This window comes from Dama dama, chromosome 20, assembly GCF_033118175.1.
Source record: "Dama dama isolate Ldn47 chromosome 20, ASM3311817v1, whole genome shotgun sequence".
Lineage (NCBI taxonomy): Eukaryota > Metazoa > Chordata > Mammalia > Artiodactyla > Cervidae > Dama > Dama dama.
The window spans coordinates 49,242,447-49,267,786 of record NC_083700.1 but is presented as its reverse complement, the minus strand read 5'-3'; the positions used below and the strand labels follow the sequence as shown (position 1 = coordinate 49,267,786).

Genomic DNA, 25,340 nt, shown 5'->3' with positions numbered 1-25,340 from the left:
TAAAAAATGATCATGTTGAAAAAAACCTTACACATGGCACATACATTTATCAAAACTCACTGAATTGTACACTTTAAATAGGTGCATTCTATTGTATTTAAATTAAGCAGCAGCAGAGATGATTTGAAAGGAAGAAAGGGCTATCGCCACAAACTGGGAAGGAGAAAAAAACGTCATAGTGTCGTAAGGAAGAATGCTGTAAAAGAGTCAGTGAAGTCTGCTGATGATTGAAATACTCTGAGAAAACGATTTCTGATTTTCCAAGTTTTGCCCCAATGGACAGAGGGACTTGGCACTTGGGCACGTCCTCCCTCGCCCACATGTAGATTCCAGCCAAGCTGGGCACTGCAGCCCAGGCTTTGCCCAGCTGGGCACCCTGTAGCCTTGCCTGGTCCAGTGTGGTCTGTGTGACCGAGTACTCCTCAATGAGCAGGCTGTCCTTGTGGGAGACGAGCAGCCGGAAGATCCTGGCCAGGGAGGAGGAGGAGACCTGGAACTGCAGCATGTTGTAGTGCCTCTCCCTCTGGACGCTGCCCGGGAAGTTCCCCTGGAAGAATTGTTCCACGGGGCCAAGGTCAGGAAGCAAGTCATCCTTTGGGGATTTGATTTTCATCGTGACAATGTAGCCGTCTCCAAACCTGGGGGATGCACATGGCAGTGTGGAACAGGACTGTTAGCAGCTGGATCTAAGGAAATTCTGAAATGAGGACTAGACTTATCACAAATATTGGGGACTAAAGGCCCACACTACAGATCTCAAGAAGAGAAGGAAGCGGCTACCCACTCCAGCATTCTTGCCTGGAAAATCTCATGGACAGAGGAGCCTGGTGGGGTCACAAAAGAGTCAGACACAACTTAGCAACTAAACCAAAATAGATCTTGTGTGCGTGTTTAAAACTAGGACATAAAGGGCCATGATGGTTCCTGGAGAGGTGGTTTGACACTAGTTTCTAGAGGTCTTAATGCCTCATGTGGTGAAGTGGGTCTCCAGGTCTATGTCACACCTTCCTGTGTCCACCTTCTGGAGACACAGGTGTTCCCTGCTCTGTTCCCTTTAATGTATGTGCTGAAGTCAAAGTTTGTCTGAGCCCTGTGCAGAGTTCACAGGCCGCCCAGGGCTTCCTCAGAGGTGGAAAGACTGCCTGGGCCTTTAAGAGACTGGCCTGGTGGGAGAAAAGGCTTGGGAAGGCAGTGCTTCCCTGGGGAAGCTTCCAGAACAAATGGAGCTGCCAGGCCCAGGGCCACGCGTGCCTCCCTCCTTCACTCACCAGGTCACTCGCATGTGGATAAATGGTCCACTAGAGAGTGAGTGCCTCCAGTGTTCTTGCCTGGAGAATCCCAGGGACGGGGGAGCCTGGTGGGCTGCCGTCTATGGGGTCGCACAGAGTCGGACACGACTGAAGCGACTTAGCAGCAGCAGCAGCAGCAGCAGGGCCAGATGGCATCCCTTCACGCTTACCTCATAGTATACTTATTTCAATGCTCCGTCCAGGATCCAGGGTTGTTTCCCTTTACAATAAAATGCCTTTACCTCTCAGCCCCGGAAAAGTGACCATCCTTCACCCAGGAATGTTCCCGCTCACCTGCTCTCCCACAGGAAACTGAGGACTGAGAGGGAAAGGGGGTAGGGAGCATCCATTCTCCCGCAGGTGGACACTGGAAGCTGCTGACATGAGTCTGGTGACCTCACATGCTGAAGTCCCTGTATAGTGTCCAAGCTGTAGTTACTCAAGACGTTATGGGTCTAGTGCCCAGATGCAGCTAACCCATTAGACCTTCCTCTCAATTGTTGTTGCATATGATGCGTTTGAAGCCTGATGTGTGCTATGCAAGACACTCCCTTGGAACATCGAGATGAACTGTCTTGGCACAGATGCAGTGGGTTATGTTTCACCAACTGGCACGGTGACTTTTTCCACTCTGGGCTCTCAAAATGTGTTTGATAAATAAGTAATAATTTAAAGTCCACCCTTCCTAGTTTATAAAACATATCAGAAGGCAAGGGAGTATGGCATTATTATCCAAATCTTATTTTAAGTGATTGTCCACTTTGGCACACAAACTGTTATTAATAACACATTATTTACAGCAGTTTACAATTTATCAGGACAGGATAATCTTGCTAAGGATTACTGGCATTGCTGGTTTGTCATATAAAACATGGTCATTTCCCAAACTCAAAAGTATATGATTCTGTATTTTCCAAGTCTCCTGTAAATGTGTTATAAAACTTTCATAATTTAAAAAATAAAAAAGAAAGAGAAAAAAAAGCATATGACATGCCAGAAAGAAACTGACTGTTCAGGCTGTTTGGTCTCTGGATTGCTCCTATGTTGGTTGTGGACTCATTAAATAGGTCACGGGTTCTGGATTGTTGGGATAAGTGGTGGAATAACGAGGCAATGGTAATGACCCTCTCTCATCCCAACTGGGTTGTGCATCTGCCCCTTTCAGAATCCCCATCTGGAGCCTCGGCAAGCCTTCAGCCACAGGCCATTAGCCCAGTAAAGAAAAGCTACATTCAGCACACCGGTTTTCTCTACCTGCTGCTGCAGAATCAGGCTCAGATACCTCTGCCTGTGGCATGAGGGAGCAGCAAGACTCTCTCACATGTCAGAAAAGAGCACAGGCCCTTGTTGACTCCCCGCTTCTTCCCCGAAGGTAACAAAGGCAACCCCCCACCATATCCTTACTTGGACTTGAGGTGCTGGATGGTGCCCAGACACTGAAAGGTGCCCCTCACCATGATGGCCAGCCGGGTACACAGGGCCTCGCACTCTTCCATGCTGGGGGCGGGGAGAGAGCAGGTGAGGGCTGAGAGGACTGGACTCCATCACCCGCCTGCCCCACCTCAGACCCTGGGAATCTCTTGCCTGTGGGAGGTGAGGACCACGGCTCTCCCCTCTCTGATGATGCCCATGATAGTGTTCCACAGCATGCGGCGTGCCTGGGGGTCCATGCCTGTGGTGGGCTCATCCTGTGGGGAGGCAGAGGACAGAGGGCCAGGCTGGGAGCCAGCCTCCCCCGGTTCCTGCACCCTCCTTGGCTGCACCTTCCTCTCTCTGAGCAACGTTGCTCTCTGGCAGACAGTGCACAAAGACACTCCCCAGTGAGCAAGAGCCGGGGAAGGCAGCACAGGGCATGGAAGGCAGGGGGTGAATCAGGAGCATGAAAAAACATCAGCACGCCTCTAGATCTGCTTTAGCCCGTGAATGAGTTAAAATTCATTAAAACATGATAGAACTATCTTTAAGAAAGAAAATAAAATTCTCTACATATGCTTGCAAGGAGGCAGGAAGAAAGCTCTGGTGACTTTTCAGGGTCCCTTTCAAGTCCTGTGACCCATGCCCTCATGAACCCCAGACTACCTGGGAACAGGGCCTTGGGCCTGGTCCAGCTTTGGTGAGAACCACATGAGCCTTTGTTCCAGGCCAGCGCTCCTGTCCAATTAGGACCTCAAAGAGGCAACTCACTCCAGTCCTCTTGCCTGGAGAATTCCATGGACAGAAGAGCCTGGCAGGCTACAGTCCACAGTGTCACAAAGAGTTGGACATGACTGAGTGACTTTCACCTTCAGCTTCACAGGCCTCCTCAGGCAGAAGTAAGTTTGACCAGTCACTGACATTCTGCAGAAGGGCTGAATTTCCCTGCTCTGAGCCTGAAGCCCCACTAGAGGCTTCCTAGGAACTCAGAGTAATAATGTGCTTTGACTCTGGTTTCCCCCAAGAGCTGTGAACCAAACATTGGACTGATTCACTCAACATGAGCAGTACAGGAACAACCCAGACAAACACAGATGACTGCAGTTCCTAAATCCGCTGGCTCAACCACAGAGACGCGGCCCCCGGCTCTCGTGAGCCCTCAGTGGTCTCCAGGGTCCTCACCAGCAGCACCAGTGGTGGGCAGCCTATGAGCGCAATGGCTGTCGAGAGTTTCCGCTTATTTCCTCCACTGTAGGTGCCGGCCAGGCAGTCTGCGTAGAGAGACAGGCCCAGGCTGTGAATACTCCAGTTTGTCACCTAGGGAGGAGGAAGAAATCCCATTTGGGAAAAACAAACAAGCAAACACCCCGCCAATGCAAAGTCTTGGGCTCCTAGATCTCACTCCTCCAGGATGACAGACAGACCCAGCGAGGCCGCAACATGATGACTTATGGAGTGGCTCATGGCCTTCAAGGGCCAGGCGTCTCCTATCCACTCTCAAATCCTTAGATCCCAGTACAGTTTGGTCTGCTTCACACCCATTGGATGCAACTCCCTGAGAAACAGTCTTCAGCCTTTCCAGAGCAGGACAACGTTTCTTATCCAGTGTCCTGGACTATGGTTAGGAGTGGAAGAGGAAGAACTCTGGCTCCAAATGACATAAACCCACTTAATCATTTACTTAGTCCTATAAAACATGTAAAATTGTTTCAGGAGTGCTTTTCCCATGCCTGTATAAAAAACAAATTGACTAAGAAGAGCTCATAGTTTGTTTGTAGTTCTTTCTTTCCACTCTGCCTGCCCAAGACTGAGGATATACAGTCAAATACTGTGTCATCAGTTATTTGTATTAGTTCTTTTCCTCCCCTTCTGTATGATTATTATATTCATTTTAAATAAAATTGGATTAATTGGTTTTAGTTTGCTTTCAGTGTTAGGATTTTTTTTTGTTTTCACTTTTACCTCTATCTCATTCCTACTGACTTAGTTCTATTTTTTGAATATGTAGAATGTTAGTCTGATTCCAAAAGTTAAAACTATACAAAAAAATATACTGAGAGAAGTGTTATTCCCTCCCATTTCCCTTTCATCTTATTTCCCTCTTGCTGATCACCACATTCATTGTTTTACAGTTTATCCTTCCTGTATCTTTATTTGTAAAGGTAAGCAGACATATTTATGCTTTCTTATTTGTCCTGCTTTCTTACATGAAAAAATAGCATTCTGCATGTGCTCTTTTGCACTTTGCTTTCTTCATTTAACAGTAACTCCTTGAAAAAAAAAGTCGGTATCATTCACAGAGCAATTTTTTTGGTTTTGATTTTTCGTTTTGGCCACACCATGCATGGCATGTGGGATCTTAGTTCCCCAACCAGGGATCAAACCCATGCCCCTGGCAGTGGAAGCACAGGGTCTTAATTGCTGGACCACCAGGGAAATTCTGGTTTTGTTTGTTTTTTTTATAGCTGCATAAGACCTTGTTGCATGTATTTATGGCATAAATTAATCAATCAATTTCCTATATGCCTGAACATTTAGCTATTTCCAATATTTTATGACTAAAGTATAGTGAATATGCATTTTTGAATATGTATTTTTGTACTGTGGGATGTGTGTCTTCAGGGTAAATGCCCAGAAGTGGGATGGCTGGATCAAAGGGTAAATGCATATATCATTTTGTTAAATAGGAAGGTGGGAATTTTTTTTCATCTGTTTTGTTGACTGCTATACCCTTCTTTTCCAGATGAGTACTTGGCACACAGCAGACACTCACTTGAGCATTTGTTGAATGAATTAATGGATAGCATGTTCTAGTTCTCCCATCTTTAAATAAATGCATTCTCATGAAACAGTTTCATGGTTTACCAAACTATTAAGTGGACACAATAAATAAACCATGTTAATTTACCCTCTCAATTTCCTCTGCTGGTACACCTCGAAGCCGGGCATAAAGGTAAAGATGTTCTCGCCCTGTAAGCAGGTCATCGATTGCATCAAACTGAGGACAGTAGCCCATACTTTGATGGACATCAGAAATATTGGTCAAAATACTGCAAGAAGAAAAAACAATTAGTAGGTTTCCTTCACAAAATGGGTGACCAGAAATCTGGGACTGGAGGAGTTTCTGCCAAAACAATAACAAAGCTTCCTCTCCTCTTTTCCCATTTTTGCTTTAAAAGTAGGCACAACATTTAGGAATCAAAGTAGGGGCTCTTTGGTTAGAAACTGATAAACTCCAGGAGTTCTGAGCTTTGAATCCAGTTGGATTCTCCAAGATTTCCCTATCTAGGATAAACTGAATACCTGTTACCCGAAGTCAGCTGTGCTTTTAGATTGGATCACCTCATGTGTGAGTTTAAAAACAAAGGGAAGATCAAACTTAAGAAAATGTCCAATGTTTTTTGATCCTTTTCAAATATTTGGGAATAGCTAGAGAAGATGCATGCTTCCCAATGGAAGTGAACTTTTCAACTTGTATTTACTGACAGAGATACTGTCAATGAAAGGGGAACCAATCAGATCACCACCCAGAGCAAGAGACTGGTAGAAGAGATGAAGAGATGAAATGAGTTCTATCAACTCCCTCTAATCAATATATTCTCCTCCACTAAAAAATATATTGCCTTGATGAAAAAACAAACTGACCACAGGCTGGTCTAATTTTCTTCCTCCTTCTCTCATAGCTTAGGGTCTAAGAATGAAGGATAGATGCAATGGTATGGGACAGAGAGAGGCCATGTACTTCCCTACTATGACAAAACTACCTAGGTATGGCCAATTAAAATCGCCCAGGGAAGCAAGGAGGGTACTTCACCAAAACCACAGGAACTACTACATTTAAGAGCCCCAGTCCTGTGTCTTAAACCTATAGTTTCTTTCTAGCTTCTGTCTTGATTTTACCTGTGTCTCATTTTGATGTCTCATGGTAAGTCTTATTTCATCCCCTTGCTCTTCACTCCCTGCCCTCTCCCCTTTTGTTTCCCATCATGAAGTCATTTGCTTGGTTGTAGGCCAAGCTAGATCTGAAGTGAGATGGACCAGTCATGGCCTGGCTCCACCTCTGCCATGCTCTTTGCTCTAGACCCAACAGCAAGGCTGCGAAGGCTGGGGAACCACATTCATCCTGTCTGAGCCAGTGAAGAATGCTTAGGCCTCTCCTCGCCCAGGGAGCATGGGGCCACGTTGCTGATGGCTCTCCCCAGGCAAGCAGAAGTTGGTTTGATGTCAGCAGTGCCTGCTGCTAAGCTGCTGCTGCTGCTAAGTCGCTTCAGTCATGTCTGACTTTGTGCGACCCCACAGACAGCAGCCCACCAGGCTCCCCCGTCCCTGGGATTCTCCAGGCAAGAACACTGGAGTGGGTTGCCATTTCCTTCTCTAATGCATGAAAGTGAAAAGTGAAAGTGAAGTCGCTCAGTTGTGTCCAACTCTTAGCGACCCCATGGACTGCAGCCTACCAGGCTCCTCCGTCCATGGGATTTTCCAGGCAAGAGTACTGGAGTGAGGTGCCATTGACTTCTCCCAGCAGCGCCTAACTCCACTCATAAACCAGGACAGAGAGTTTCTCTGGGCACAACTAATATGTGTGAGCTCTGCTATTCAAGGAGCAGCTTGTAAAGAGGCAGACAAGTGCCAGCTCATGTTTTCTGTCCTGTCCTGTCCAAGACCAGTCTGTTTCCATGCTCCTTATTTCAGAGAGCAGCAGGCACTCTCCCAGAATCAAAGGGCACATGCCAGCTCTTCCTCTATAAAAGAATCTTGGCTGGCAAAGACAAGTGTTGGCACAGAAATAGCCAATGCAGATTAAAGCTTCCGAGGACTCCTGAACAAGCCCCATGTAGAAACTCAACCCACAGAAAGGGTGCTTCATCACAGACGTTCTTAATCTGGGACCCAGGGGTTCCTATAGGGTCATAACTGTGCTTTGGGGCTCAGTTAATTCCCAGAAACTGTTTGTAAAGAACGTATGAAGAGAGGTAATGGGAAGCAATTTTTAAAGGTACATGTGTTCATCACATAATCAAAGGGTCAGAGGCTTATGACCCACAAAAGACCAAAAACCACTGATTTGGTGCTTTCAGAATTTTCCGAGAATTCATGCTAATGGAGGAATCTTTTAACAATCACAATTCAATTCAATTCTCCAGATAGTCTTAGACTTTTCAGACCATGTTTACTGGGAGGTCTGTACCTCCACACAGATCTTTCTGGCTCTCACAGTCATCCTCAGATACAGGGTGGGGACGAGGCCATGCCTCAGGACCTGGGAAAGACACCCTGAGACAGGATAACCGGATACTCACCTCTTGCCTGCAACAGTGGCATCGCCTGAGGTCACTGCGGTGTCCCCAGTGAGCATCTTGAAAGTGGTTGTTTTGCCAGCTCCGTTCACTCCCAGGAGTCCAAAGCACTGAGGGAGAACACACAGAATTGGCCTCGCCCTGGAGCCCAAGAAGGTCAGAGTGTCAGGCCCCAGGGCAAGTTTACATGGTGAAGGGAGGCATGTTGGACCCATGCTGCCATATAAAGGTGATTAGCCATTTATGGTGTATGGTAGCAGAATATGTCGTTTGGCATGAGGGTGATTGTGAGCTGAAGGCAAATGGGAAGAAGCAGATATAAGAAAAGCTCTCTGCCCTCCCCTTATTTGCCCCAAAGCAGGGCGTAACTTTACAAGGTGTTCCCCTTTTCTCTCTACCAAGATGGACAAAAGTAACCACTGGAGACAACTTTAGACTCCTACTAGCCTGGAGATGACACTAGAGGAATCTATATCACCAGCTTTAATAGCTAGCCTTTATCTGCCGTTATTTACACACACAGGGCTTCTCTGATGGCTCAGATGATGGACCTGACTGCAATGCAGGAGACACAGGAGATGTGGGTCTGATCCCTGGGTCGGGAAGATCCCTTGAAGAAGGAGTGGCTACCCACTCCAGTATTCTGGAGAATTCCATGGACAGAGGAGCCTGACAGGCTATAGTTCATGGGGTCACAAACACTTTACCCATACACTTGCCTACAATCCACTCCTCTAGAAACTGCAAGTCCATTTCCTTTGTCTTGTAACTTCCCTAAAAATGTATTGTTCCTTTGCTAAGGTGCTACATGAGCCCAAGTTCTAACCACCCCATTGGGGTAGTCTTCTCTCCTGCACATGTACAGAGCACATGCTAACAAACTTTCTCTTTGTTTTTCTCTTGTTACTCCATCTTTTATCAGTCCAATTGACAGAGCCCTGGCTCCAGAACCTAAGAGGGTAGTAGGAAGCAGAATTTTTCTCCTTGACACTGACTGCTGAGCACTTGAAATGCATCTACATGTACTATGAGCTTAAATGCACACTAGATTTTGAAGACTTAGAACAGTAACAAAAAAGAATGTAAAATATCTCATAAATAACATTTTATATGATTTACATGTTGAAGTGATATATTGGGCAAGATTAATGATTAAGACTAATTTCACCTGCTTTTTCCCCTATGTCTACTAGACGATTAGAATGACCTATGTGGCTTGTATTCTATGTCTATTGATCAGCTCTGTTTCAGAGGAGACCAGAGACATGCATGGGAGCTGGTTTTCTGAGGTTCTTTCACATGTGGCCCATAGAGTACCCACCTCTCCGGGGCGGACTCCCACACACAGCCTGTCCACCGCTGGGCTGGAGGAGCCTGAATAAACCTGCAAGATCAGAGAAAGTGGACTGAGGACTAACAGAGGGTTAAATGGGGGAGGGCAAGAGAGCAAATGATGGCTTAGGTGAAGGTTACACATTGACATGGATGTGCATAGAGGTGCCATGAGCACTGAGAGTGTTGAAGCTGAGCCCTGTGCAGAAATGGGGTGCAGGAAGATTCATCAGCAGGGCTCAGTTGCAGCGGCTCTTGCTGAGGCCCTGGGTCAGTGCCCAAGATGAATGCTAGGGAAAGTACACTGAAAGTTCCTGGAAGACTAGTTGTAACAAAGATAACAATCTCACATAAAATTGGGGAAAGGAATTGCTTGCATTAGCATATTGCCTATTCTACAGTAGGTAAATTACAGCATCGTGCCATCTTAGTCCAACTGGCACCTCCAAACTAACATTCCTGTATCTATTCCCTTACCTTGGTGAGTTCATTAAGCCTTAAGATATCAGTTTTATTTCCTCCACTAATAATTCTCTGCCTTTCTTCAGCTACATCATCATCTTCATCTATGATGGGCTCCTTCGCAGGCTCAGTAATCCTAGGGGAAGAAAAGAGGACAGAGTGGGCTGATGCACAGTGTCCTTGGCGCTGTCCTTTCATCACACCCTCTGCTCATTCATTGGCCTCTACCCCAGCCTAGACTTCCACCCCTAAGGCTTGACTCTCAAAAGGACTGCACAGGAAAGGTGTCAGGCATTAGGCAGAGAAGGCAAGCGCTCGCGACCAGAGTCTGCCCTGGTCTCCAGTCCTGGCCTCCCTGTGTGTGACTGTGGGGATGTTGCTAAACCTCTTCAAACCTCGCCTCCTTCAACCATAAGACAGGGAGGGGGTGGTGAGAGCGTCTACCTCATGGGATTGTGGTAAAGATAAACTTGGCACAGTGTCTGGCATAGAGTCAAGACTCAAAACCTGGTAGCTGCTAGCATGATAGAACCCTTTATCTATAGTAGGCACTCAACAAATGATAGTTACTAGCAACCAAGCCTTCTACTTCTTTTAGTCCATCAGATTATCTCCTGTCCCAAACTATAGTTTTCCATCAGCTGTAAGTTAAAACCCTAACTCCTCAGCTGAAATCCCAGAGACCTGCAGTCAGGCCCCACATACCCTTCCCACTCATCCTCCCATTAATCTTTCTCCTTTTTTTTTTTTCATTCAAAAAATTATAGAGGGTTTTATTATTGCAGTTAATGGTGTTATTATTGGTAGAGTCCCTTGGACAGCACTGAGATCAAATCAGTTAGTCCTAAAGGAAATCAACCCTGAATATTCATGGGAGGGACTGATCCTGAAGCTGAAGCGTCAATATTTTGGCCACCTAATGAGAAGAGCTGACTAACTGGAAAAGAGCAGTGATGCTGGGAAAGGCTGAAGGCAGGAGGAGAAGGGGGCAACAGAGAATGAGATGGTTGGATGGCATCACTGACTCAATGGACATGAGATTGAGCAAACTCTGGGAGATGGGGAAGGACAGAAAAGCCTGGCATGCTGCAGTCCATGGGGTCACAAAGAGTTGGACATGAATTAGTGACTGAACAACAAGACTGGTAGAGAAATTACATTCCAAATGGCCTGGCCCACCCAGTTAGTGACTCAATAAACAGAGTAGCAGAATTATATCTGATCTCCTTATTGTCCATTTGAGGAAACAGGTTCACAGAGGGGCAGGCACTTCTGTCAGGTCAGGTCCTACAGCTCAGAGCCCTGCCTCCTTGCACTGGATGGTTCTCTTGCAGCATAATTACTCTCCAATAATTAATTCAGTAATACTCAAACCCATTTGAATATGTATACTCAACATAATTTTGAAAAGCTTTAAGTAGATACCTAAATTTTCTCCCCACACTTTAAAAAGTATTTTTCTTTTTTTTTTGGCCATGTCATGTGGCATGTGAGATCTTACCCATTTATCTCTTGGACTGACTCCTCCACCAACCATAGCTCCATCTATCCATTTACCCATAGCTCCCAGCCCAAGTTAGGCTTTCCCAGCTCCCAGCCTCTGCAGGCATTTCCAGTGGCTCAGTGTTCCTGCTCTCCTGCCCTGCCAAGCAAAATCCTCACCATCCTTAACAACACAGCCTCTTCTCTGAACACCCTGAATGCCCTGACCTACATGCTCTCCTTCCTCCGTCCCTGGCCACATCCAGTTCATTACTAAGTTTTGTCTAACAAACTTCTTACTATTTACTCAATCAACTTCTTTTGCTCCATCTCCTAACACTCCTTTACAGGCTACCCCTGTCTCTTGCCTAGGTAACAAAGAGCCTCCTGCCTGATTTCTCTGCTTCTAATGCTGGCAGATCATGCCATTTCCCTGATTAAAACACCCCAACAACTTTTTGCTGTCCTCAGGCTTAAATTCTAAGTCCTCACCAAGGTGAGGGGGCATTTCATGACCTGACTCTGCCTTCTTCTCCAGACTCATCTCTTACCACCCCCACCCCAACCCTCTCTCCTTTCACAGCCATCCTGAACTCCCCACATGTGGGCATATCCACTACCAAGAGTGCCCGTTCTTCCCTCCTCTCCTTTCTCTCTTTTCTGGGCTTCTCAGGATGGGCACTGTTGTCCTCTTGAAGCCAGAGATTCTGAACACTTCTCTGGTCCTCTTTCTGATCTAATACAGAAGGACGCACTTGATGTGTTGACACCAGAGTTTGAAGCTAATGTGTCTGTTTTAGTACATAGCTCTTGCTTCTCTCCTACCCAAGGCCTCTTAAAGAGGTGGCCAAAAAAAAAGAGGTGACAAAAACTGCAGAGGGGGCCCTGCAAGGACTGAGGGTCCCATGGGCAAATCCTCATGCTAGAACCACTTTCTGGTCACATTTTTTTATTCTAAGTGTGTTGACATTCATTATCTTATTCAATCTCTTTCCAATAACTCAATTCCCTGAGGATTAAAAGCTAAAGACAAGTCCTCCGAGTCTTTATTTATATGTGACCACATTGGGCCTGAGAGGATAAGAGAGTAAGGGACAATCACTGTCCAGGAAAGCTTGTTCTGAGTGCCCAGGGACTTGCTGTTCAGGTCTCTGAGCCAAGGCCAGTAAATATCAACTTGCGTTGCAGAGACGGCTGCCTTCTGGAAACCTGAGCACCCACTTCAGAATGAGGCAGGGCCTTGAGCAAGAGAATGGGAAGAAAGGCACGGCTGGGCTGGGTCAGGGTTGGCAGACAACCCTCTTGTTCCCCAACCAGGGGGACATGATCACCGCTCCACCCCCTCCACACTGCACCTGGCCGCCTTCACCTCAAATATCACCCCCCGTATTACTCTCCTCCCCCTCTGCCCTGTACCCACTCTCAAATCTCTAATTAGCAAAGGGGCCTGATTTGTCTATTTCCTCATGAATGCATGTATTGATTTCCTAGTACTCTGGATATCAATTAATCATTATCATTTGTGAGGCTATGATCCAATTTAATATGATTATCTGTTTATTAAATGGAATTAAATACTAGTGATTGAAACTAATTGCATTATATTCTAAACACTTTAAAATTTTCACAAATTCTAATGTGACTATTTTAATGTGTCTCTCCTTGCATTATTCAGAACATGCCAGGCTTTGAGAGCATAACAATCTTTATGGAGCGGGGCTCATGAGGAAAGAGATGACCACATGGATGTAAAATCAAGTTCCCTGACTGACAGAGGCGAGGGGCTGGCCTTGGTACCCTCAGGGCAGTGGCGGAGCATACCATCGGCTGAAGAAGAACTGGTATTGGATGAGGAGCGTCAGGAGGAAGTACACCACACCTTCTACTGCCATGGCAACCAAGTTCTTCCCAATCAGGTCCCACTGGAATGGATTTGAAGAGTGCTCCTCACCTGGGGATGCAGACCACCAGAAAATGACAGGAATGAAGTCCTGCTGTCCCAGCTGTCCTGAAATACCTAGCTACAACACTAGGCTCAGCTAGACATGCCTTTTGCAAGGGATTAAGTCATGACAAACCCAAGTCTCTGTGTTGTGTTTAGTTGCTCAGTTGTGTCTGACTCTTTTCGACCCCATGGACAGCATACAGCCCACCAGGCTCCTCTGTCCATAAGATTCTCCAGGCAAGAATACTGGAGTGGTGGCCATGACCTTTTTCAGGGGATCTTCCCAACCCAGGGATTGAACCAAGTTTCCTGCAATGCAGGTGGATTCTTTACTATCTGAGCCATCACCGAAGTCTCGTGTTGGCTCAAGTCAGAGTAGGAAAGTCTCATGTCGGCTCAAGTCAGAGTAGGAACTGTCCCTGACCTCACCTATGCTCCTCAGCCATGGACACAGAAGCACCCTGATTCCTTCTAGTATCAGGAAAAAATCCCAGACCAACCAGGTGCCCCCAGCCCCAGTCCAGGCTGCAGGCTGGTCATAGAAACTCCCACTGGAGCCCTCCCAGTCTTGGAGGATCCAGAGCCACGTGACTGCTACCCACCAAACCGGGCATAGACGTCTGTCACTGCCTGGCTCAGTGCCAGGTCAATGAGACCCCGACCCAGGCAGAAGTGGGGGAAGATAATGAGTAGCTTCCTCAGCATGGCATTGATCCTGAGCAGCGTCTGAAATATAGAGAAGCAGGACAGTCAGTGATGGGGCCAAGCCTGTCTGCCCTCTCCTGAGTGGAGCAGGGCCAGGGGATGGTGTGCAGCCAGAGGGGCCTGGCTGCTGGAGGGATCTGTCAAGCAGATAGGAGGCTTGGGAATACTCACAGGAGGTGTCCCTACCTGGCAGCCTGCTTGGGGAGCTTTCACTGCAGACTCACCTTGAAATTACACAGGAAGCCTCCCAGGCTTTTGTTACCAGGAGATGCAGCAGCTGCTGGGCCTGTGGCCTGAACTCTCCCTCTTCCGGTACAGCTGCGGGCTGCACTGGGGCTCAGGCTCTGTCACTGGCAGTGCTGCAGCCTAGCTTGTACCAAAGCGGAGAGGCCCCTGAGCATCTTCCAGCTCTGCCTCTCAGCTCCCATAGGACAGCAACAGCTGTCTGCAACTGTCACCAGCAGAAAAGATGGCCGGACATCCTCCCTGGTATCTGGGTTGTGCTGGGGGGACTTATTTTCAGTATTTGTTGTATGAGCCTCAAGTGTCAGTGTCGGGCAGAGGGGACACCAAGGGGCTGAGGCTGACCTACGTTTCTGGCCCATCCCTGCCGTACAACCTCCTTCCTCTCTGGCCTCTTCACTTTTGCTTACATCACCTCATCTCCTTCTATCTACCCCTCCCCACCATTCCCCCAAACTCTTCCTGGAAGGCACTACCTTCTTATCTCTAGGCCCTTGCACTTGTAACTTCTATTAACCATTGCTATTAGTGAAAAGAATGCTCTTTCCCCTCCTGCTCGCTGGCAGATTCCTGCTCTGCTCTTCTTCAGAAACTTAGCTCAAATACTCTCTTCTCACCTAAACCTTTCCAGATTCCCATGGGAAAACGTCAAACCCTCTCTTACAGGACTTATCACATCACCATGATTAATTTTTTTTTTTACCTGCATATTTTCTGCACTACTTACTGGTGCCCAGAGAGCCGGAACTGGGTCCAAATTATTTTGGTGTCCTTCCTAAACACCCAACACCTGATTAGCTCATTGTAGGTACTTCATTGTTTATTAAGTGGGATAATAAAATACTACTTATTCCAAGCCAGGTTTGAATTAAATTCCTCTATCAAGGTCCTCCTGACCCCACAGTCCAGCTCTTTTGGCCCACTCTGGTCTGTGGGGCTTTATCAGTCTTGCTCCTTTGATGTTCCGTCACACACTGTCTCATGGAAGGTTATGCACCGCCGTTTATATCAGTTCCTAGTTTGGTGTGCAGGTCATTTCCTCACCGGAAGGGAGTTCCTGGGGCCACACTGGTTTATATTGGCACCTTCATCACACTGCTCTCCCAGTGGATGTCTCTGTGACCTGGGGAGCCTCCTGTGGAATCCTGGGAATTTCTGCAGCATCCTTCTATTCCACAAGTTAGGGGAAAGCAACCAGCTTTTTTTATGCAGGGGAGGGGTATGCACTCAGTAATTGTTGGCTAAATGAATGCAGCCTGCAGGAGGGAAGATGTTTTGAGTTGGTTTAAGCTCTTTATTTTGAAGTAACACACTCTATTAAGATGTGGTGAGCTGTGAGCCTGTGACAAAAGCAACTCTAAAGAGCAGCATATTCAGTCTTCCAGGATGCTCTGGTCATTGGTGGAGTCTGTGTTCTCATCCACCTCCTTTCCGGGGTCTGACTGTGATGTGGTACATTTTTTATCAGTCATGGGACAGCTGGGGTTTTGCTTCTTGCTTAGTGGCCACAGAAAGCCTGATGAGGTCAGGGAAAGAGTTGCTCTCAGGAAGCCAGGGGACTGGGTGGTTAATGCAGGTTTGCCTTGGGTCCTCCCAGCAAGGCCTGGAAGCAAGAGTGGGGAGAGGGGCCACAGGACAGGTGTGCAGATGTGCTGGCTGGTGCCCGCCCTCTCAACTGCAAAGACCCTCTGAGAGAGAGAAGGGCAAGAGAGTTGCTGGGGACTCAGGCACACGGGAGAGCCCACTGCTCCTTGGGAGTGTTTCCAGGACAGCCAGGGCTCAGACACAGAGGGCTGGGGGAGCAAAGACAGCCCTGGAGCACTGCCATTGTTTCAGTATTCATTCTGGCCAGTTCTTTCTGGGCAAGGAGCAGTCTGGGGGTGTGCATGTGACAACTGGACTGCATAGCTCATAAAAATGGGTCATTCAGCACTACAAATTCCTAACCCTAATCTCAGGATTAATTTTCATATTATTCTGTTACAATACATATATGAAATTGGGAGAAAGATCATATATGTATTTGTTTATATGTCAGCATACTGAACACCCATGCACGCACTCCAAAATACATAAGAAATTCAAACAAAACGTTGCCTCTGGAGAATGGAACTAGGCAAGTGGGAAACAGGTGTAAGGAGGAGACTTTCCATGTATGCCTTTCTGTTCTTTTTAAATTCTGAAATTACATGAATGCATTACCTTGTGTACATGTGTGTGTAAAACCTAAGACCCAAAGTCCCCGAGGATATTTTCTTGAAGAAGTAAGATCTAAAAGCTTAGAATTATGAAAGGTCCTTTATAACCTGCAGAAAGGGTCCAAAACCATGACATTCAGAGCATATGAATGAACAAAGAGCTTAAAGAAACAAAGAAAGGAAGGGAAGAGGGGAGGGATAAAGGAAAGGAGGAAGCAACATTCATTTACACACTAAGAATGTACAGACGTGGAGTTTGCCCCTGGCTCTGCCTGACCATCACACTCTCTCTAGTGTCCTAACAATCAAATGAAGAAGCCGAGAAAGGCACACTTACCTGGTTATTCTCAAATAATTCCAGGACGAAAGTGATGGCACTGCTATTGATGCCAATGAACAGGTTAGCACAAGATAAGGCCACATAGGCAGTGCTGGGGATGTCAAACAGGAAGGATGCCGGGTACATCATGGGAATGACTGCCCACCTGTGTGAAATGACACAACTAGATATAATTCATTCCCCTCTCACAGGGGGTCATATGTTTGAACTGATGAAGAGTCCAGGGGAACCAAAGAGATATTCCCTTCCTTGGTCTTTACTCTTCATCTTTGAATGGAGACAACAATGCCTTTCCTGACCACCTCGTGGAGTTTTTGTGAGGAGCAATGAGATAGTAGCTGTGAATGTGCATTGTAAATTATAAAGCCTTACACAATATATAGGAGCATTCTCTACCCTGCAACACTTCTGATTCTAGGCTGGATCAGCAAAGTTGGGCTGAGATTCCCACAGGCTAATATTCATAGTTCACTGGAGCGGATATATCACACTCACACTTGTTCCTGAATTCTCTAAGAGAGATGAATAGAGGCCATTGCTCTGGCAAGACACTGCTGGCCCCTGTAGGAAGGGCCAGGTATCCTGATCTCCATTTTGCAGATGGGGAAACTCAGGCCCCAGTGGGGTGAATTACTTGTCCGCAGTTATATGTATAGTAAGCGGTGGGCTTGGATATAAAGTCGTATGCTCTGTAATTCTATTGGATTTAATCCTTGTGTTATTTTCTGGTCCTGACCCAGGAATGACTTTACATTTTTCTATGTACAAGTAACTTTTGGTTGGTACAGGAGACACTGGGATGGACAGACTGACCACAGATGAATGAGTCAGAGCTGAGTGAGGAACTGGGCAGTGATGGATTCTCAGACTTTGGTCAGGCCATAGTTTGAGTGGAGGAAGATTAAGATTCAAACCATAGGGGGTGTCTCCATTGTTCCTGAGTGCACTGGGCTGCAGGAACACCTCCGTGTGTGGAGTCACAAACAGAAGTCAGCCAGATTCCTGATCAGCAGCCGCAGACCCTGCCAGGAACTAGAAGCTGATCTTGACACTGGAAACCCAGGTTTTCTGTCAGAAGAGCAAGCTTCTCCCCTGGCTTCCCTTTCCATGAGCTAACGGCCCACAGAACTCACCCATACAGCATCAGCAGTGCAACAAGGGCTGGAAGGTTGTCTGAGGAAGTGTAGGCTTTCTTCTGAAACCCGATGAAGATGCCCACCACCAGTGCAGCGCTTACAGTGTAATTCATCTTGAAGAGAGAAGAGGGGAGCAAGGCACTTAATCTCTGCACCTCTGTTTCTCATTCAGTAAGACAAGGGCTGGGCCAGGCTCCTCCAGGACTTACAGTTTGGGATTCTGATTCTATTTGTATAAACAGTTCTTGGCTAGCAAACATATGTAAAGGTGTCCTTCGTCCTCCTACCCTACTTCACCCCCACCTCCCTGCACAGGGAACCTTCAGTTGTATCTTTTGAAACAACAAATTATAAAATTCCACCTGATTTCTCCTCTTTCTAATCAGCCTCAAATTTCTGTTGATTCTACTTTCTAAGCATGTCTCCAGAATTGAGAAAAATTTATAGAAAAATCCTTGGTCTCACATCACTTCCTCCCCTCTCTTCTTAACAGAATTTAGTCCATCAGGCTGGCCAGGGAAAGGTGGGCAGTCACGGTGAGGGTTGGGGAGGAGTCAGGATGGCCCCAAGCAGAATGAGAACCTAAGAAGGGCTCCATGGAGGTGACCTGGTATGGGGTGTTGGAGCCCCAGCGGGGGTCAGGACGGTGTCCTTACAGGGGGCTGATCTGGTGTGGGGTATCAGAGCCAGAGCAGAATGGAGAGACCTGCACAAGAAGGCGGGTGGCTGGAGGAGGGAGAGGAGGGTGTCCACACAGTGGAGAGGATGAAGGCAGAGACGGGGAACTTAATACATACAGGTGTGTTGCTCAGGCAGGTAAATGAGTCAGGGGCAATAGCAACCAGTTTTTCATTTTTGGAGAAGGGAGTTACAAACATGGAAAGACAGAAACCAGAGTGAACCTGTAGTGCTGGATTGGAACTAGTGGTGTTTTTTAGTGAATGTTCGGTTCAGTTTTGTTGGATTCCCAGGTCCCTCAGTGGTAAAGAATCCTCCTGCCAATGGTGGAGGCAGGTTCAATCCCTGGGTTGGGAAGATCCACTGGAGAAGGAAATGGCACCCCTACTCCAGTATTCTTTCCAGGGAAATCCCATGAACAGAGGACTCTGGCAGGTTACAGTCCGTAGGGTTGCAAAAGAGTTAGACACAACTTAGTGACTCAACAGCAAGAACAACAACAATTGTTCAGTTTAGTTCAGCACATAGATGAAGTACAGATGCACATGTGTGTATGTCTGTGTATATACATGCGTATCTCACCTAACTGTCTCCACTGTGAAGGCCTGGGACCATTGGTACCCCAGGGGCAATGAATATATTCACCACCAAGATCTTGGTTTTGAAGGACATTTTCCACTGGAAGGAACCAGAACTCCTTGGGGAGATGACTGACTCCAGGGTAGGACTGGGCAGAGAACTTGGATGAATTCAAGGAACATGCAGACACAAGTCAAAAGGGCATGAGAGCTGGCTTGGAGGAGTTCCCACTGGCCAAACGGGGGATAATCTGAGCACCAAAATCAGTAAGAATGGTATCAGATTGTAATCTGTGGATTAACACAGGAACCATGACTCCATAAAAGCATAAGTAAACATACGAACAAATGGAAAGTTTGATTTTAAAAAACCAGGATATTTACATAACTTCAAAGTTGTTGTTTAGTCACTGAGTCATGTCCTGGGGAAGGAGGTGTCTGTGTATGGTTGATGTCCACATCCCAGAAACAGACTTGAAGAAAGTGACCTCTCAGCTGCCTTACAGATCTTTTTTTCTTTGAGGTAAAGCAATCTCTTGAGGATTGTTACAGTTTTACTTTTGTGTTGGATGAAATTTAAAAGATTACTTTGTGGTTGGGGAGCTTACTCTGTTTCAGTAGGACTCCATGAGGCTAGAAAACTTTAAAAATTGTGTTTTCTTTAGTGGAAGTTTTAAGTTTCTAAATAACTCCTCTCATCTTATTGTGGAGGCCAACTAAAAATATCATTGATACCCCAAATGAAAAATATTTAGTAACCTGGAAAATTGATATGAAATTAGAACTTACTTAATTCTTTCATTTAATGGTAATTTAGGTTTCAAACCCTGGAAAGAGAAAGGAGATGAAGAAATAATTTTTAAATGTCTGTTGTTGTTGTTTAGTCACTTAGTCATGTCCAACTCTTTTGCGACCCCATGGACTTTAGCCCATCAGACTTCTGTGTGTGTGTGTGCGCGCTCAGTGGTATCCAACTCTTTGTGAGACCACAGACTGTAGCCTGCCAGGCTTCTCTGTCCATAGGATTTCCTAGGCAAGAATACTGGAGTGGGTTGCCATTTCCTTTTCTAAGGGATCTTCCTGACCTAGAGATCGAACCCATGTCTCCTGGATTGGCAGGTGGATTCTTTACCACTGAGCCACCAGGGAAGCCCTAGCTTCAAAGTACCGCTCTCCAAATCCTGATTAATTATAAGGGGAAAAGAGTAGCTTTACAGTGGACAAGCTCAGCAGACACCATCTTAATCAAGTGGCAAAAGTGATCATCAGTAATAGGACAAATTGAAATTAGAAGCTACCTGATAGGATGTAGTGAGCAGGATAGAGCATCCATTCATGAAACTGCTGCTATGACCTGAATCCAATCATGAGGAAACATTAGGCAAACCCCAACTAATGGACATTGTGCAAAACAACTGGTCTACGATCTTCAAAAGTGTCAAGTCATGAGTGTCAAGGAAAGGGAGGATCCATCCCAGGTTGAAAGAGATTGAAGAGACAGGGCAATGCAATGCAATGTGTGTGTGTGTGTGTGTGTATCTTATGAGGAAGTTACTCTCAAATGGCTCAGAAAAAAGTTTCAAACTGTATTTTCAATGTTTTCATGTTTACGGTTATTTCAAAATTTAAAAGAAAAGAAAAACAGATGATATATTAAAAATAAGAACTTACAACATCACATATGTGCTGAGTGAATGATATAAACAATGTGTTTGTTCATTTATTCAACAATGACCTCAGGTTATCTTTTTACCATTGGCCAACGAGGGTGCTTAGTTCCAATAATATAGCTCCTTGAATTGATTCCAGGTCATTCTTAAAACTCTAGAGCATCAGGAAGCCTGCTGGCATCATAGTCACCATTTCCAGGCTCTTCGTTAGACTGCCAAGGGTCTACTTCGCTAGAATCATCTCCCATTCAGACACTCACTTTGTCTTTCCATCCACAAATTTCTCCTTAGGCTCAGAGATCTCTGTCTATAGCCAGGCACATGTGTGGGTCAGCCTCAAATGTAATTCTATTCCTTGTCTTTGAAAAAAATAGGATGCAAAACCAGCACTTTAATAGCTTTTCAGTGCAGGAGAGCCCAGCTTCTCTCATGTTTAAAGCACAGGCCGACATGAGTGACTACAAGTGATGTTCTTGTTCAAAGGGAGGCTTGTTGTCTCTGACCTCCTCCCCGGGAGTTCATAAGTGTTTCCTCAGGTAGACAGAAGCTAGAGGAAAGATTAGTTGCTACTGGTGATTACCAGTTTTATACTGTTAAGTGATGGCTGCTTAGTAAGTTGAGTGAGAGAGAAGAGATCGTGTCTTCATAAACCCTAAATCTGTCATCATTATTAAAAATCATAGTGGGAAAGGTTGCGTTGGTCTCCATCATGATATATTCTATCTCCACATGAAGTGGAAGACTAACATCTTCATGTTAGTCTTAGAATGTTGAGATAAAACAAAGTATTTTGTTACCCAAGATGCCTGGAATAGACTGGAATTGGTGTCAGAACAACTCCCAGGTTATAACCAGATCTTTGCTGTCAAGTCATTTGGACCCTGTGACCTGTAGTAAAGTAGCCCATCCTGACCCCTTTCTTCCCCCGCCAATTCTGATTCTGAGGTAGTAGTCTGCTTCTGATTTGATAAATAGCTTTTTATTCATGTTATCTGAAGTGGTAGCTCATCTAATATAATGAAGGTCTGGTTGGGAAAGCAAAATAAGGCCACTGGATAAGGGTTTCCAGATTTAGCAAATAAAAATGTAGAACATGCAATAAAACTTGAATTTCAGGTCAAAAACTGATAAATGTTTTTGGGTAAGAATGCAATATTTGAGGGGGAGTCAGGATAAACTATACTAAAAATTATTCATTGTTTTATCTGAAATTTAAATTTAACTGGATATCCTATGTTTATCTGGTGACTCGACCACAGGGGAGGTTCCATTTTACCCACTTTGAGGGTGGGCTGAGATTTAAGAAGAGCGTGTAGAGTGAAGGACCTCTTTATATTACCTCTTCAGCTCCAGATTATTCCCAGGAAGGCCAGCTTCAGGCCTGCTGAGCAGTAATTTTTTGGTGGGTCAGAAGGCCCCTTGTGTAGGACATTTGGAGCACCCCCCACCTCAGTTGCTAAGCTGCGCCCTGCATCTTTCCCCAGCTTGGGCCCTGGGCATGGCACCTTCTGGCAGCCCTGGCCATATGAGAGCCCCACCCTGCTCGGTTCCTTCAGTCAGAACAGACACAAACACCCACCACCTTGGGCCCAGGGTGCCGTGACCTGACACTTACCATGTCCCAGAGGAGGTTGGTCAGCCAGTAGGTGGTGGGGCTCACTCCGCTGACAAACTGGAGGTGCTTGGCCTTGTTCACCCTCTCCTGGATCAAATAAAGGACAAAGCTGGCAGGGACGAAGGACATGGCAAAAATCACGCAGATGGCCACTACAGCGTCCACCGAAGTGGTCAATCTGCAGAAGGATGGGAGACACGGGGAGAGAGAGGTAGGTGAAGGAGGAGGAGAAGAAGCGGAAGGAAAAGATCAGGCTCTGCAAAGTCCTCACCCCACCCTAGGGAGCAGCCTCCAGAACCCCTCTCTTAACCTGAAGCTTGTCATCCCACTTGACTGTCTAAATCAAACTGGGTCAAGGTGAAGGTGAAGTGGAGATCTGTGTGTTTCCTGTTCTAGGCTGATGTTGAATGTTAAAGTTATGTAATATATAACCAATGTATGTAATATCATACACTGTTCCCTGTTAATATGAAAGTCTAGACACATTCTCTTTGTATTATGTTTTCTAGTTATTTGTTGATTGTGTATAGGAATGGATTTTTACCTCAAAAATATCATGCACTATAATGCTTTTATTAGTTCTAATAATTTGTCTATAGATACTCTTGAATTTTTATGTAGATAGATAAATGGTTTGTGAAAAGAAATACATTTTAAAAGCAATAAATTATTAAATCATGCATTTAAGAAACATATCAGAACACAGAGAAATGTTACACTATAATGTAAGTTTAAGTGAGAAGGGAATAGGCTGGTTATGTGGGCACTTGGCAATATTCACTCTTTCCTGGATCAGGTAGAAAGCATCTGCCTGAGGGGGCAAGTGTGGGCTGAAATCTAACCCAGCCTTCACATACGAGCCATGAACTCTGGTGTGGGCCAGTGCCCACCTTGACAAAGGAACATGTGTTCATACTATGTTGCTTCGGTCGAGTCCAACCCTTTGCGACCCTATGAACTATAGCCCGCCAGGCTCCTCTGTCCAAGAAATTCTCCAGGCAAGAATACTGGAGTAGTTTGCCATGCGCTCTCCTCCAGGGGATCTTTCCAACCCAGGGATCGAACCCGGGTCTCTTTACATCTCCTGCATTGCAGGCGGGTTCTTTACCACCAGCGCCTCCTGAAGCACCTTTCACTAATTTCCACAAAAGCACTATATGTGCTGGTCGATGCCCCTGTTAAAATGACAGATAGCTTGATCCACACATACAGTAAGATTAGAACAAATGATCAGAAGGAAACACCAAAAAATTGTTAGAGGAAACAACCTAAATTGTTGGGTTGTAGAAACTTAGTCCTTAAAACTCTCTTCTATAAACCTTATTTGATGAGCATATACTATTTTATATACTATTCTTATAATCACAAGACTCCTATCTCATATTTCATATTCAAAAGGCTTGGCAGAAAGTACAGAAACTTAGGTTAAGTGGGAATGGACATAGACTATTTTCCCTCAGTCTAGGGCCTCAGTGGGTGTCCCAAGGAAGGTCCCTAGGGCTTCAGATCCAAGTTTAGCCATGATCTTGAGCATGGTCAGGGCACTTGGAGTATACAGGGCCCCCTTACTGCCTTCCAGAAGGAATTCATACTAACAAAGGCATTCTCACCAAATATGGGCCTTTGATAAGGCAAACATGCTACAAATTGCAAAAGAGCGATGTTTTTACTGCTTGAAGCTGAGCCTATGCTTTAGGAAGGTAAGGATATGTTGACAGGTTCAAAGCCTGACTGTCTGGGGGAAATTACTGGAATCTAAGATAATTACTGCTGGGGCGATGAAAGATTTACTGAACTTCCCAGTTCCTGGCAGTCATTTTGGATATTGGAAAGGAGACGATTTGTGTAAGTTCCAGGAGCAATATGTTACCAAAAGCCAAAAGGGAATGGAACCAAACATATGCTTATTTTCCAAATAAGGGAGGAGAAAGAATGGCCAAGCAGTTTGGTGCAAGGAATCTTATGTTTCTGTGCACCTGATTAAACAAGCTCGCCATCCAGTCTGGCAGCTCCTGCTGGTGAAAACCCTCCTGCGGCAGTCAGAGTGGAGAAGGCGACAAGAACTCTGTGAGGCTGGGGGCACGGTGGCTTACACTGTGATCTCAGAGAGCTGCTCCTTGGTCAGGTTCAAGGGCTGGCTTATGATGGTGATGCCATACTCCTCGGGGTTCTTGTCCTTGTGCAGGCTAGCCCGTAAGAGGGCGTTGTGGGCCACGTTGAGGAAGCTGACCAGAGCATGCCAACCTTTGTTGTTAAACCACACCTAGAGGGCAGAAAGGTGGCTTCGTTAGGCTCTCCTCCACAGGACACTCTGCTGTTTAAACAGAGCTATTTAACGGCAGCTGTTTAAAGAAAAAAAAATGAGCTGCAGGAAAAAGAATGTGAGCAGGAGGAAGGTTTTGGCAGCTGGGAGACATTTCATGCCAGATTTCAACAGGAGGAGGCGTGGAATTTAATTAAGCTGGGAAAATAAAAATAAAACCACCACCAGCTCATGTGAGTTTTTAGCTCTAGGCAGATCATGCAGGGCCAATACCTTAATGTTGTCTTCAGTTTCTAGTTGTTTAAGGAAAGCAGGCATTTCTTTAGCGGCCTCTCTGGTGATAGGGCCCTAGAAAGCCATAAAAAACAAACAAGAGGGTTTCTCCCACTCCCCCTCACCACATCTTCTTAGCACTCGTGATCATTTCTATTTCATAGGTGGCAAGTTGAAAGTCCCACCAAATCTTCAGTCTGTTTACATACCCCGCTCACATTCATTAACTGGCCAAGGTCGCTTAAAAATCCGACAAGCGCTTCTCCAGTGATGGGGGGAGCTGGGAGCTTTCCTCCGATAGAAATTCCTCCATACCTGACAAGGGAACAAGAAGCCCTCAGTTCTGTGTCATGAACCATGTGACCATGTGGGTGCACCTCATGGCTGCCATAGCTCTCAGTTTCTATAGGAAAAGGTACAT

The 25,340-nt window shown here is 45.9% G+C and overlaps 1 protein-coding gene across 1 annotated transcript in view; it reads right to left on the bottom strand.

Annotated features, from left to right (window-relative positions):
• Positions 1 to 25,340, bottom strand: part of ABCA4 (ATP binding cassette subfamily A member 4) — a 137,109-nt gene that overhangs the window by 2,529 nt on the left and 109,240 nt on the right. The window contains exons 33-48 of the mRNA XM_061121341.1: positions 25,129 to 25,234; positions 24,920 to 24,994; positions 24,477 to 24,646; positions 22,384 to 22,561; positions 17,840 to 17,955; positions 16,704 to 16,851; positions 13,823 to 13,946; positions 13,097 to 13,226; positions 9,809 to 9,929; positions 9,321 to 9,383; positions 8,003 to 8,109; positions 5,611 to 5,752; positions 3,885 to 4,019; positions 2,874 to 2,977; positions 2,694 to 2,786; positions 389 to 638 (exon numbers count right to left, since the gene is read on the bottom strand). Of these exons, the coding sequence (XP_060977324.1) occupies positions 389 to 638; positions 2,694 to 2,786; positions 2,874 to 2,977; positions 3,885 to 4,019; positions 5,611 to 5,752; positions 8,003 to 8,109; positions 9,321 to 9,383; positions 9,809 to 9,929; positions 13,097 to 13,226; positions 13,823 to 13,946; positions 16,704 to 16,851; positions 17,840 to 17,955; positions 22,384 to 22,561; positions 24,477 to 24,646; positions 24,920 to 24,994; positions 25,129 to 25,234 (2,062 nt within the window). The remainder of the gene's footprint in view (positions 1 to 388; positions 639 to 2,693; positions 2,787 to 2,873; positions 2,978 to 3,884; positions 4,020 to 5,610; positions 5,753 to 8,002; positions 8,110 to 9,320; positions 9,384 to 9,808; positions 9,930 to 13,096; positions 13,227 to 13,822; positions 13,947 to 16,703; positions 16,852 to 17,839; positions 17,956 to 22,383; positions 22,562 to 24,476; positions 24,647 to 24,919; positions 24,995 to 25,128; positions 25,235 to 25,340) is intronic.